The sequence below is a fragment of the Alligator sinensis genome, unplaced genomic scaffold (genome assembly GCF_000455745.1).
Source record: "Alligator sinensis unplaced genomic scaffold, ASM45574v1 scaffold974_2, whole genome shotgun sequence".
Lineage (NCBI taxonomy): Eukaryota > Metazoa > Chordata > Crocodylia > Alligatoridae > Alligator > Alligator sinensis.
Genome location: NW_005842369.1, coordinates 1,281,592 through 1,296,812, shown reverse-complemented (window position 1 = coordinate 1,296,812; position 15,221 = coordinate 1,281,592). Strand labels below are relative to the sequence as shown.

The 15,221-nt window shown below is 41.8% G+C and overlaps 1 protein-coding gene across 6 annotated transcripts in view; it reads right to left on the bottom strand.

Annotated features, from left to right (window-relative positions):
- GRHL2 (grainyhead like transcription factor 2) overlaps positions 1-15,221 on the bottom strand; it is a 134,346-nt gene that overhangs the window by 108,766 nt on the left and 10,359 nt on the right. The window contains exons 1-2 of one of the 6 annotated variants that reach the window (XR_003095394.1): positions 13,343-13,715; positions 840-1,029 (exon numbers count right to left, since the gene is read on the bottom strand). Coding sequence is in view for 5 of the 6 variants with exons in the window: in XM_025210731.1 (XP_025066516.1) it covers positions 840-1,029; positions 13,343-13,404 (252 nt within the window). In the remaining variant the exon portion in view is untranslated. Of the gene's footprint in view, positions 1-839; positions 1,030-13,020; positions 13,136-13,342; positions 13,814-14,620; positions 15,093-15,221 lie in introns of those variants that run through there. The other 5 variants (XM_025210732.1, XM_025210731.1, XM_006029280.2 and 2 more) reach the window with 5 other exon arrangements.

Sequence of the window (15,221 nt, the reverse complement as noted above, 5' to 3'; positions counted from 1 at the left end):
TCATGTCGTCAAAGAGTAGACAAAGAAAAATTTTGGTTTGGATATGCACAGACAGACATCTCAGGATAAATTACATCGGTTTTGTATATGAACGTAAATTACACTGGGCTCAGGAACAGACAGATGCGCAGCTATCCCAAGATAGCTGACTCAGTGGGTAGCTGGTGTTCCCTTGTCAGTATGTAGCAGTAGAGTGTGATAGGCTGTTTGTACTGAGCAGGCAGCTATTCCTGGGTAGATGCAAACAAATTAAACAAACAAGTATCATTTACAATAGTAGAGATTTATTCCCAATTATTTTAGGAATTATTCTCTACCATATCACATGAATCTAGGGGCTTGCATTACCACACTGCTACTTTTTTTATGCCAGCCTAAATATTTAATCTGTCCGTGCCTTTTAGTCAAAATGATCCATGAGAGCACCGAAAAAAACCCAAAAATAAATAAACAAAAAACCCCCCTCCAAATGAGCACTGGCCTCCTAATTTCTAAAGGACACTCCTTTCATATCAATATACAGAAAGCTTATATAGATTTCTACAGAAGCTGTTTTTGACATGAAGAAAAGTAAAAAATACTGGCCTAAGGAAAATGATGGCTGAGAGCACATTTATGGATTATAATTTTATTTTCAGGTCTCAAGAGAACCAAATCAAAATGCCATAAAACTGCCTACTTAATATGGTAGAGGAGAGTAAGGATCATGTCCACTGGAAAGACAACACAGATTCTTAACTTTGAAACTTGTTAACTGATACAACTCCCTTCCTTCATGCTTTCAATAACAGGTCCTGATAGTTAGTACAGTGGGAAGTAATAATAACCAAGGAACTTACTTTATAATAATCATACAACAAGCCGAGAGCAGCAGCGCTGTCCTCATCTCCATTTATGCTCATCATAGCCTTGGTGGCTGCTGTCAAAGGATTCTCCAAGTATGATTTCCAAGCTTCATCTTCGCTTGTGTAGGCTCGTCGAGTATTGAATGGAGTGTCATTTGGCACTAAGGCCACAAGTCGTTTGTTACTGTAAAAAAACCATGAAGCATGCAATGGTCATTCACCCAGGATCCTTCCTTTTGAAACCCATAAGCCATCTTAATATTTTCTGTTGCCTGACTTTAATTTCACTTCATTTCCTTGAATCTAACAATGTCAAGCAGATTCTCTTACTATACTCTGTTACATCATCTATCTAAACAGATATCCTCAGACCATAATAATACACATCCACATTTCCAGCAAAATCAAACTTGCATGTATCTGTACACCAAGGATGCGTATACTTTCACCCTGTGATGTACTTAATATATAGCTCTTTGTGGAAACAATTTTCAAATAGATTTTGAAAATAATATTTCCAGACAATTTTGCATTAACATTTTATTAACTTACATCCAAGTCCCAAAATCAAAATGGAATTAATGTGATCTTTTGTCTAGGCTGAGAATTATGGTCACAGGTATGGTCATACAGTCAGAAGCAAAACCACCATAAATTGTGATTTGCTCTAATGCCACTTGCCATTTTTTTTTTAAACTGGTGTAAACTGAATCTGGAAAACCAAACTCCTGGGTTCACCTGTGCATGCCAAAGGGTTTGCACTGATACAGCTATAATCGATTGGCTAGGGACAGAAATTAAACATAAACCAGTATAACCAACCGGAACTGATTCAAATCTATAACACAACAGAAGTTCAGTGCACATAAACTGCTTTCAAGATGTCCGAAACTAGTTTAAGATAAATCTGGATAGATGTAGTATCAGATTTAACTGATTTATGTTAAACAGGTTTATTGAACTTCTGGCCCAGATCTCCTCCAGACTCAAGTTAACTCACAGTCCCCCAGCATCCCAAGATGCTTTGCACCTCCCCCACAAAATGCCTCTTACACAGGAGGTGGGCTAGTGTTGGCCCAAGCTGTCTCCTCCAGCCCAGCAAGGAGGCATGCTCTAGCACCCCCCAGCTTCTAGCCGGGGCCACTGCAGGCATGTAGCTGCATTTCCAGAATCAAAAGTGAATGTCTGTTCACTTGTTTATCAATTCAATTTATGCAGCTTACACTAACTGGTGAAGACTGAATCAATTCAGCCTCGGGCTTTCCGACTGTCTGTACTTAGTCATTGTGCCTGCTGACTGCTAGAATCTTCAGAAAAGGCCTTGGTTAATGTAAATAAGGATAACAATGCCTGCCTTTGTGAAATGCTTTGTGATCATATGGCCAAAGAACTACATACATGATTTGTATAATAATGACAGTAATTTTCATGTCTGAAACAGAACTTGTAAAGAAGTGTTTAAAGTGGATAAAAAGAGGGGTGTTCCAACTGGGCACTGCAGGCACTCAGTCCATTTTACCATTGAAAAAAAGCATCCAAGTTTGTTTTCAATACATGTCCCATTAAATATATATCAGTCTTCTGAAAAAGAATCAAATGAGGTAAGCCGACTTAAAGCCAGCCAGATGTGCTCTCTCAATTTTTCTAAGCTATTTACTCCACTAGCCTTACTTCTTATGTTTGAAGGGAAAAAAATCCCAGGCTTACACATTTCTGTAAAATATGCTTATTTTTATCCTTATTATTTTTCTCTCCTAATTAGAGTCAGCCTACAGTCCTGACACATGAAAAACTTCAACTGAAGTTAAAGTGACACTTCTGTAAATTAGTTTGGAAAAAGTAAAAATTGAATTCACAATCCAAACAAAGATTTCCCTTCCTCAAATTCACCTAGAATGCATTCTGCCACACAATTTTCAAGTTACAGCAGTTCAACTGCTCATGAAAATAAACTGTATATCGAACTTGACTACTGTCTGAAAGGGCTTTGCAAAGTGCATTTTCCTGATATACAACTAAGGTTTTTTTGTTGCTTTTTTTTTGGGGGGGGTAGAGATTATCATCTCTACGGTACACAGCACTGTTTACGTGCAACTTTGTTTAATAAAAACAAAATAATCTATCTGGTACATGAAGTAAAGTTTTACGAGCTGCAGGAGGGAACATTTCATAGCTTCATTTCACAACAGCCAGAACAATTAGAACTCATATAATATTTTGCTTCCATTTCAAATATCTTGATTGTAAGAAATGGCTTTCATTTTTGCGGTGCCTTTCCATGATCCCCTGACTTTTTAGACTATTAAGAACAATTTTTTCCCACATTTTCATTTGTGCAATTAGTTTCTTATAACCGTACCAGTGGAAACCAACAAATTTGTTTACAACAAAAGTGAAAGATGCCAAGAATACAAGGTCTGCTCTCCTTTTCGACACTGTATTGTTAGTGACCCTCAACCTGGATTTGCAGTAGCCTCCTCCTTTGTGCTTAAGACGTGAATAAAGCCTTGTTCCAACCCTGGAAGAGACACTTCTCTCTAACTGAGAAGAAATTATTCCATGCCAAGATCCTTCTTTCTTGAACAAAACTCTCCTTCAGCCAAACATGACAGTTTCACAGCATAGGCAAATGTTCATCATGAAACGCACAAATACCACACGTTCTTTTCTGTGGTCATTTTAGCTTGTGCTCAGAGCTACAAGGGTTCTATCGTCTGTCACTTAAAATTCTCACATTTGGCAGCCTTGATTTTATGGTATGAGCACTACAGGTTTATTGCAAGTTGCGCCTGTTTAAATTTGTAACATACTCATCTAAAGAAATGCCAGAAACTCAATGGAAGAGGAATCAGCCTCTAGCATTTGAAGTTAGTTAAGAACTCTACTGTAAAAGGCAGCAGAAATGAAAGTTCTCTCTCAGAAGTATTCTAGCTATCATGTTAGAGGGTGCTCAAATATTGACAGGATAAATGCTTTGGAAATAGCTTTTAATACTGGTAAGAAAGCAGCCAGGGATAGTAGAAACTGCAGGCTGCAAAGATCCATAATCTTCAGAGTCTTCTCTAAAACAGAGAAGACTTATCTTAAGCCTGTGTTCTGTTGAACACAGACTTTAGAACAGGACACAGATTCAACAGAACACATTTTCTCCAGAACGTAATATCTCTTATTGAAAAAAATGCAGTGCATTCTCCTCTGGTCCTGGAACTGGCCTGCAGAATGCATTATAGACATTCCATCCAGGAAGAGCACACACCAACTGCCGAAACTTCCTTAGCCTGATGAAGGGTTTTTGAACCCGAAAGCTTGCTTAATAATTATTTTCCAACTATTTGGGTTGGTCTAATAAAAGATACCAGATTCACCCAAGGAACCTTGTCTGCTTACAGACAAAGGCACTCTCGTTTTATTTAGCCTAACAGACTGAAACAAAAGCACTAACAGAAATAAAAACTTGCTTACTCCACCGCTGCAATCAGCTCAGCATGGAGGTAAATGGTCAGGCTTAGTCATCATCACTTAGCATTGCTAAGCATTTCAACCACTAACTATTGTATCAGGCAAAAAAGCAGAGAGCCTTATATAATGAATTCAGAATTCTCTATAAAGTGTCTAAAAGGGCAGTGTCTATAAAATGCCACTATTTCCTGCTTTCTTCCCAACTTCAGACTAACACAGCTAACTACCTCCTTCTATTGTATCAGAATCAGAGAGCCACACGAAAACTCCAGTATTAAAGATACTTTTATATGCGGGTGGGACGAGGGAATGGATGGTGGTGAAGTTGGACATATTTGCTTAGCTATAAGGCAGTCAGAAAAGCAAGTAATAACAAGAAAGGCGGCTTCTGCCTGATCTAATGATCAGAATACAGTCCCAGGTATCTTGCATTGCTAAGGTAGGAAAAAACTCAAACTGCTGCATCTTGACTGCTATTGTTAACTCAACAAAGCTACTGGAGGTATGCATCTACATCCTACAACCATAGCTTTACTTACATATGCTAATAAAGTTAGGGCTGTCTACAGAACCCTAGCCATTCTAGCCATCAGTAGAGCTACAACAGTGTAGCTACATCTCCTGGCTCCAGGGTTACCAACTGTCAGTAAAAATAAATAAATAAATCAGGCTAAAATTGGCTGTCAGTAAAGTCTGTAAAAAAAAAAAAAAAAAAAAAAAAAAACTTTAGCTGTCAGTTAAAACACTAAGCAGCCACAGATTAACTGAAGCTCTGACAGGCAGAGCAGAGCAATGCTACCCGATGTTCGAGTGGGAGTATAACACCCTGCAGGGAATGTTCTCTCAGCCATATGCTGCTGCTGTGTCCCAGGTTGCCCGTCATACTGCTGGGTCACAGGTAGCCTTCCTTAGTGGCCAATGCTAGGACAGGAGAAGCAAGGCTGGTTAGGGTAAAGCTGGTTAGGGTAGGCTGGCAGGGCAACATGGTGCAGGGTGCAGTTGGAGGCATCAGAGTGCAGGAGTGAGTATAGGGCCCCTTTGGGGTAACAGGGAGGGATGCCCAGTGTGAAACCATCGCTGCAGTCAAGCAGGATTACCAAACCAATAACTTGTTTACTTCAAACCTTTTACTGACAACCAAAATTTTCTAACTGTGGTTAATGCTAAACCCCTCAATTTGAATCCAATACTTTATGCAAATCTTTTAGGTACTACTGGGTACATCTACATAAGCAATTAAGTTAAAGCAATAAACTCGAGCATAGTCTGTCACCAGAAAAAACAGCTCTCTGGTGCAGCATTTATACATCCGCCTGTAACTGCAGCAGTTAAGAGCCAGGACACAGCAGCCCCAGGCTAGCAACAGGTACAGGGAGTCAGCCCCAGACTCCAGGTGGCAGAGGGGCTGGCTGGGGCATGAGTGTGCCAAAACTGTGAAGCCATGTAGCTGATCCCCGAGCCTGCTGCCAGCCTAGGGCTGCACTGCCCCAGCTCCAACTGCTGCAGCCCTGGGCTGGCAGCAAACTCGGGGGTCAGCCACATGGCTCCACAGTTTTGGCACTCTTGTGCCCCAGCCAGCCCCTCCACTGCCATCCAGAGCCCAGGGCTGACCTCCTCTCCCTCCGCCAAACCTGTTGCCAGCGTAGGACTGCAACAGTTTGAGGTGGGACAGAGCAGTGTTGGGCTGGCACTTGTCCCCAATAGCACTATCCTACAGTGGAGTAAATTAGTTTACCACACCTGAATTCCAGCACATGTGTAGATGGTGATGCTTTACTGAGGAGCTAATTAGTCAACTCCACAGTAAAGCACACATGTAGATGTACCCACTTTGTAATAATGGGCATTTATAGCAATACACATTGAGGGGCAAAGATTTCTTAGCGTGAGACAAACTTTCAAATGTAGCTCACCTGATGAACAAGGTCTTGCATTCATAAAAGCTTTTCTACCTCTATCCCAGATATGCAGTTGGTCCAATAAACGATAATCACCCACAGGAATCCTTGCATCTCACATAACTCCTGGACAGTCGTGGCTACCTCACTCGAACACCACCTTAATAAATCCACATACCATTTTTTTAAATGGCAAAGAGAATAAGACAGACAACTCTCATGAATGGAGTCCTCTTATTATGTACATAGAATTTGCCTTCATAAGCCATATTAACAATATGCCTTAACCTTGATCTATGGACTGGGGATTTTTTCAGCAGTTGTAGGAACTGTGCAGTTCTTAGCTGCTCTGCTGCATTTGCCAATGAAAGCAAGGAGGGAAAACCTAACACAGAAAAAATATTTAAGAAATACGTTTTGGCCACAAAGGAGAGCAAAGTGGCAACTTGGTGACTTAAGATCTTTTTTTTTTTTTTTTTTTTTTTTTTAAATGACGCTAGAAGAAATTGCTGGCTCAGCAAAATAAAAATTCAAGCATCTCATTTAAGTACCACTATACATTCACCTTAAAAACAATCACCACCCAGGGGCGACACATAGGGGGTGCATGGGCATACACATATACCCCCGAAGAGCACCAGTGCACCCCTTGTCAGGCCATGTTCCCTGTGTAGCCAGGGGGTGGGGGGCAGGCAGGAGCACCAGTGCCCCACCCTGCGAGTGCCCACCAGGGAGTGGGGCCGCCAGCAAAAGTGGCCACACCGCTTCCGGAAGTGGCACAGCAACTTTCACGGTGAGCGAGATTGGCCCCCTCCTGACCAGGGGATCGGCCGCAGGGGACCCCCCACCTCCGGCCAGTAAGATCGGATGCAGGGAGTCCCCCCCCCCCAGTTGCTGACTAGTGTCGGGGGAGGCATGTGTCCCCTCCGACTCAAGAGGCACCAGACACCCATGCTACCACCCATGCTTTTGGGATAGTAGCAGATATTAGTAACTACTGTACCAACAATATGGATCACAGACTTTTCCACTTTTCTTGTCAGCCTTCCTCCTGTTCCCCAATTTCCTGTACATGGCCACTTCTATTCAGTCAATGAAGAGTATGCAAATACCATGAGGTTTAGAATGACTGAGGAAGCTTTATGACAAAAACACCAGGTCTGCCTAAGAAGGTGGTGTTGCTTAAGGGTGCCCTTTGGCATTGCTGGAGGGTCCTTCTTGCTTTTCTATGAGGGTTCTTTTGATTTAGGGTTGTATTTGTTGGGAAGAGGGAAAGAAGTTGCATAGGGGAGGGAGGAAGAACAGTTCAGCCCCTCTGTAGGAGAGGGGTAAGGGCCTGAAAGGGACAGTGGGACAAGGGGACAGTGAGGAGACGTCCACTGGGGATGAGACGGAGCAGTAGGGGTGAGTAGAAAGCGGTTTCTTGTAGCTAGATGGGAGTGTCAGTTGGGAAGCACGACTGGGATTTGTGGAAAGGCTTACTTGCGTGGGGATTTGGACAGAGGCAGTGGCTAGGGAGGAAGAAGGGGAATTGGAGTTCTCAGTTTTTGGGGTGTTGTTTTAGGAATCCTGTCGTGTAGAGGGGTTTGTTTATTACAAACCTCTCTACACCTTTTGGAAAGGACAGGACATATATTTAATAAAATAAATAATTGCAATTACACAGTCCCCAGCATAAGTCTTCATAGCCACATGCCCACGCCACTACCCTTTAAGATGAGCAGCCAAAAGCAAACGGGAAACAGACATGGAGTATGATTCTACCCTGTCCCAGGATCAGGTTGTCAGACTCGGGTCACCCTCTGTCTCCATGGAACGCACACAAAGAAAGTTCCCCCATTATTGCAGTGTGACTCAAGAACACATAGCTCATGTCCTCCCTAACAGGCAGAGTCCTATAAACAAATCTCATCTCTCTTCCTGCCCCTGCCACTGGACCTGGATTTCCAGGATTTTTTTTTCAGTTCCTGCCATCACTTGGCTCTTGTTAAGCCCACCATAGTCCACATGCAAGACTCCAGAATGGGAGAGCCACCCAGCACTTCCTGCTCCCTGCAAGGTTCTTCTCAAAGTGAATATGATGAAAAGGAGAAGAGGCTCAGCAAAGTAAAGCACGGGGAGAAGGGATAGAATTAGGTTATTGAAATGACCATTTCTGACTCTTCAGTTGCCTACTTTCATTCCAATGGGTAGAGATGGAAACATGCTACTGTGATCATCTTTAGGTAGGGAACAGAATGCTGGCCCAGATTGGTGAGAATTTTGGTGGAGAAGACATGGTTGTGAATGGGAATTTTTTTCTCAGGCTATTCCATGCACTGACCCAGCAGCAAGGGCTCTCAGCAGGTGTTCCTAAATCACTGATGGAAATGCCCAAGAATGGGTTGCATTGGGTTGTGCTCTCCTTGTTGCCACTCTTGGCACTGTACCTAAACAGAGTTCTATTCCCCGCTCTTTCTGTGGCTTTATATATCCAGTTTTTAGCTCATGATATACAAATACATCAATATAGCATATCACCGCTCTCTCCTATTTTCTAATTCTGCTCTAACTGATATAAACCATGACTTGCACTAGTGCACCATCTTACCCTGGTTCTCTGTTGCCCGCTCTGCTTCAGCTCCACTGGTGCACGTCACCATTTGCAGGAATATGCTTCCTCTGCAATAGGGTTGTGACCAGTGTAGCCACCTCAGTGGTTAAAGGCCAAGACCTCTGAGTAGAGCTGGTTGTAGGAGATTCAGCTTCTCTTGACAAATGGCAAATGTCCATCCCTAGCATACAGGAGCCGTATCACAATTAACAGCAGAGCATTTTGCTGCCTTCTTCCATCTTACAGAGGAGGGGAAGGCCAGGCGTGTTATTTATATTTACACTGTTTGTCTTGTTTTACTTTCCTATCCCCACTGAGTCATTATATGAGTGCACTTGATTTAATTATTTTATTTCAGTAGCAAGATTAGGCCTCTCAGAGTTGCTTCTGTTTCCTGGCTAGAGGTTTCAACAGCAACATGCTTTATCTTTGTGCATAATGCACATAAGACCTTTACTTAGTTGGGAGTTTCTCAGACCTGTTGATCCTTGCTGTTCAGTTGTGTTGTGATTCTCTAGACAGATGTGATTATATAACATAGGTGTGGATCTACTATATTTATAACTGTACCTCAAACGTGTACAGTTTGGAGGATACAGCATAGTTTAACTGGAGACACACTCCAACCTGTCTCAACCAATTTAAATCAAGTTGATTTAGTTAAGCCACCACAATTTGCGAGTGGATTGGCTTATATAAATTTAATGCTAGCTAAAGTAGCATACTTTCACCTGTAAATTTACAGGCAGAAGGTGGGCATCATATTAACCACCAAACTAAAACCACACGTCCACATTGTTCGTTTTACATCAGCTTAAGTGGCATTTGTAAATATATAAATACAAGTTAAAATGCTATAACCAGTTTTAAACCTGCATACGGTAATCCATATAAAACTGTGCTGTGTTAAGAAATAAACAAATATGCATGAATCAACTGATGCATCTCAAGCAAAACTAAGGAAGTTATTCTCCACTCTACTCGCCATTGGTAAAGCCACAGCTGGAGTACTGCATACAGTTCTGGGTGCCGCACCTCAAGAAGGATGTGGAGAAGCTTGAGAGAGTCCAGAGAAGAGCCACTCGCATGATTTGGGGGCCTGAAGAGCAAGCCATACAAGGAAAGGCTGACAGATATGGAACTGTTCAGCCTAGAAAAGAGAAAACTTTGTGGGGGGACTTAGTGGCAGCTTACAAATATATCAGGGGAGAGCATCAGGGGCTAGGCAAACAACTACTCACCAAAGCGCCCCAGAGGAAAACCAATAGCAACAGTCAAACTCCTAGAAAAAGGTTTCAGACTGGATATAAGGAAAAATTTCACGGTTCGTGTGACCAGACTTTGAAATAGACTCCCAGCTGCATGCACCTACCCTGGAGATCTTCAAAAGGAGACTGGATACATACCTTGCTGGGGTTATTTGACCCCAGCAGTCTTTCTTGCCCAGAGCAGGGGGGCTAGACCCGATGATCTCATGAGGTCCCTTCCAGCCCTATACTCCTGTGAATCTGGAAACAATCTCTAATTAAATTGTTACAACTGTGTATGTGGATGAGACCTTTGCTAATCTGGAAGGAAAGTCCCACTTGAGTGATAGCTAACTGAACAGAGGACACTAATGAAACAAATCTGAGTACAGTATGTAACAGATCAATGACAACAACCATCAAGTAATGCTCCTTTGAAATAGGTCCAAAGCCTACAGCCAAGTTTCTAAATTTTCTCCAAGCTTGAAAGTATGTGAAACTGGGCCTCTAAAATGGACACAAATTAAGAAAATAACATAAGACAATGGCCTCACTATAGTCCTGACTTGCCTTGTTCAGTCCAGCTCTACTCAATATATATTTGTGTGCGAGTGGCAGATAAAAAAACAACATAAATATGCCATCAATTGGAAACTTTAGAAATGACAATAAAATGTGGACCTTACCTGTATAGAGCTACCTTTAAAAGCTACAAAGAAATATAACAATGTCCCCAGCTAAACAACCCATGTAGTCTGATGCCTTGTCAAAGCTAATGCTTGGGAGGAAGATGCAACGTCTACATAACAAGCTTACTCTCAATCCTGCAGACATGTAGGTACATGAATAACTTCAGAGAAAAGCAAAAAATCAGAGTATTTAGACTATTTGAAAATTAGAGGCAAAACAATACCAGACCACTTGCTCAATCTGCAGCCCTTTACTGAGGCAAAACTCCCATTAGAGTCTCTTAGTTTGCTGGTAAAAACTGTTAGTTTTAAATTTGCATGCAATTCTGCAGCAATTTTCCTTTTCCACTATAATGACAAATCTGAACAAGATATAACATGTCAAAAGATTAAAAGTAATTATACTGCCTGTATTAACTTCTTGGGGTTGTCAGGGGAAGGGGGAGAAATGTAAAATATATTTTGAACAGATACTCAATTGTAAAACAGCCTTTTAAAAATTCAGTGTCATCTAAGTAAAGGATTTTTTTAAACTTTCCTCACAAAACAGAAATATTCTTAAATTTGTACCACTGATAAAATATCAAAATAAATAAGGTATACATTAATCCTGAAAAAGTATTTTAATTATGATAATGAGCTACAAAAAAATGCATTTGACACAAAAAGAAAAATACTAAAGAGCAAAGTCTGAACTGAGGACCACCCCCCATTGTCAATCTTCTGTCCCAAATTAAACTTTTAAAGTACCTGTGTGGTTTCAAATAAAAGTTTGGTTTAACCTTTAGTTAAAGACCACTTCTAGTTAGCAATCAATTTTTACTGATCCCTGAGTAATTACAGAAATAAGTGTTCCCTGTCATGGTAGAACAGTATTGTGTGGCCTGTCTTCAAAGAATTAGAGGCTATTTTTTGACTCTGGACCATTAGCTTAATTCAAAGCCTAATGGAGTCAATAGGAATATTTCCATTTACTTCAAAGAACTTTGGATCAGGTCCCATTTCAGTCTCTGCACTCTGCTTCTTTTAAACAGAAACATGAAATTATTGAATATACACCTTGTTTTGGCCACTAACTTGTTGTTAAAAATCACTAAACAGCAATGAAAAAGCTTTGTGGATATTTTGCATTTTAAAGCATGACCCCAACATTCTTGTTTACTCAGCATTCTCACTGAAGTTAATGGAACTGTAATAATAACTGTACTGACAATGCAGATCACCAAGAAGGCTTTTACTCTGAAGATGTTACAATCCTGTGGAAGGCACAGATATAACAGTTCAGGCTTTTGGGAGATAGGACTTTCCCCAATATAAAAATAGTGTTTCCCCCAAAAATTAGTTTACTGGAAGAAAAAAAAAATAAAAATAAAAATAATAATAAAAAAAAAAATATATATATATATATATATATATATAAAAATTCTGTAGTACTGAAGAAAGTACTGTGTTCTATTACAAAACCTAAGAAGTCGGCAGATACATTTCCTGTGAGGGAGAAGTTAGGTACATATTCATGAGTTACACATATGTTGCAATATTTGATTTCCCCACGGTTCACACACACTTGTGGTTTAATTAGTTACGTCTTTCAGAAGCATTTCTATTCCTCCTTATGTATTTCATTGCACTAGAGATAAGTAAAATAGCATATCTACTCTGCAGGGACAGAGCTAGTTAGCTGTTGTCTCTTATTACTTGTTACTGTTTGAGTCACCAGTTATAAAGCTATAACATGTATGGAGAGTTATTAACAAACTACAGATTCATTCAGTAATGAATCCCAGAATCCCAAATCAGCACCCAGGGAGCTGCCCTGGTCACTTGTCCCCAGTTATAGCACTGCTGAACTGGACTGATATTTCAAAAAACAGCTAGAGGTAGCAGGAAACATCCCATCCCATTGGTAGCAATGAGGATGAATTTCTCAAAGTAGCCAAAGCACAATCCGCTGGCCCACCTCCACAGTCTTTCTTCAAAGCAGAGAAGAGCAAGCGTTCTCATCAATGCTTCTTCTCTAGTAGTAAGTGCTCTTCAAAAATGCTTCTTTCAACTCAGCTTTGTTTTTAAGTGTGGCCACAATCTCCAGCCCTAGGAAATGGTACAAATATAACAGCAAATCATACCCACTAGAGACCTTGATTCCTTGCAACTAAACCCAAGTTCCAAATTCTGTGAGGTACTACACAGTGCTCAGAAAATGACTGCTTAGCCACTTGGTAAATACTTAAGATACTTCCTGAAGGACATCAAAGTTTCCACATTTAGCAGAATACAAGTTCTGAGTACCTAGGGCTGCCCCTGGAGTGGTGGGATGCTCAGCACATCTGCAGATCAGACCCTCTGATTTCTCATGCTAAGCACTCACAGTTTAGGTAGTCAAAACCAATAGCTGCTGCTGAAAAAAAAAGAGTTTGGCCTAATATTTTACAACTAAGAGAATAATACTTTACCTAATTGTAACTTGACACCAATTTAAGAGGGAAGGATTTAGGCCTTGGGTGGAAAGGATTAAGAGCTGCCAACATAAGGGAATCTGCAAATCAGAAAAAAAGCTCAGGTAATTACCCTATTAAACGTCCTAATTTAAAGGTAATGGAGAAACACACACCTGAGAAAACAGATGAAAAGTTTTTTACCACATCCATGAAGGAATTCAACCACAGACACCATGATGGACTAGAATGCAGTAGGAGTGGCAAAGAAACAGAGGGGAGGCATCTTGTCTCCTCTGTTCAAAGGCTGAATAACCCTGTGGTTCATGTTAGGGAGTCTCATGCGTAACTGATGTCCAGACCAAGTTCCTGTGGGCTTTGTTGCTGTGGGCAATTACCAGCATATAGTGGAGAACAAGCTTTGCTTTCAGCTCTTCCAACTGCTGAAACATCCTGCTTTAATGGTATTTGCCATAGAGATCTTAATGGCTGCCCTATATTTCCTTTATAGGACCATGATAAATCTGCCCCCCTATGAACCTGTTAAGTTCATTAGAAATTGAATCTCTAATTCTTCTGTATTACAAATGCACATATTAACACTGATCTGATGATCTACAAGTGACACACTTGCTGTAGAATAGATTAACAGTAAAAAGTTCTTGAATAGAGGGGAAATCCTGGAACTTGTGCATTCTACAGCTGAGAGACTATGCTTCAGAGCATCTGGGGAAAGAAAAATTCTACCCAGGCCACACAACCACCACTACTGCGTCCTCAAGGCTGACTTAGCTCCTCTGACTGATAGAAGCCACATTCTGTTCTTTTAAATCTGTAAAAGAAGCCAGGCAGGACAGGATCTAGGCTGAAGGGTGGGTAAGAGAGAAAGAATGGGGTTTATTTTTTCCTTACTGTGCCTGGTTTGGCACTAGAATCAAATCCTTCAGTGTTATCACATAACAGTTGGCATGAGAGAAAGCCACTGGATCCAGGTGTTAGCTCACTGGCCCTACTTCCCTGCCACAGCTGAATTCTGGCTTAAAGGGAACACCTGTGAAGCTGTGCTGCGCAGAGGGTGCATGACCTCAGGTGGGCTAGCGCACACCACGGGAAGAGAAATAAAGCATCTTCCATGCTGCTTATGCCTAGAAATTTGGATTGCCTTAATGCAAAAAACACACACATCCTGTTACACTGACAAGAATTAGCTGATAGAAATAATGAACCTTCTACCTTGTCATACCTGTGGAAAGATTTTTTTTTAAACAAATAAAAAGGAGATACCATATGGAAGAGAATAATGTATTATTTTCCAAGATTGGTTTTACACTAGAGGCAGTTGTAGAACTGGAAACTGATTTGATAAAAGCAATGATAAAAAGAAACCTGTTAGCAAAAACAATAAAAATAACAACAACTCTTCACTCAGTCCTGCCATTAAGAAACAGCACTACCTCCTTGTCAGCAGCCAGCGACTCTCCTCCGCTTTTGGTTTCTTTCCCTGTACCTTAGGATCTTTCCACACGTTTCAAAGACAAATTGTGAGCAGACATAATTACTGAGGAGAGCCGGTACTGTCTGAGGTAACAGCCCCCAAAATGTCTCTGAGTCCTCCTGGTGCTCCCCAGCGTGGCTGGTGGGATAAAGCAAGGGGGCTCCCGGCTCCACCACTGTCCTTCCTGAGGCCTCCACACATCCTGCCTCCCCTCCCTGCCCCTGAATATCCTAGTCCAAATCCCTTCGGGTCGGGGTCCACTGCGACTCGAGTCCTGCCCCTCCCCGGCGAGGCTGCCCCCGCTGGAAGTTGTTCCTTTCTCCAGGCCTGGCGCCTTCTCAACCCACGCGCCGCTTCGTGCATGGCCCCCTCCCCCTGAGCCCCGGGGACACGCGTGCCCCTGGGCCCTTGCTAAGCCCTGGGTGGCTTCTTCGGCGGCTCCTCCCCCGGCGCAGCCCGGCGCCTCCACACGCGCTCTCCTCCGCCCGCTCTGCAGTCCCCGCCCGGGGTCAGGTGGCTCCTGAATCCGGCTCTGCTGCCAGCTCCTCCCCACCTGTTTG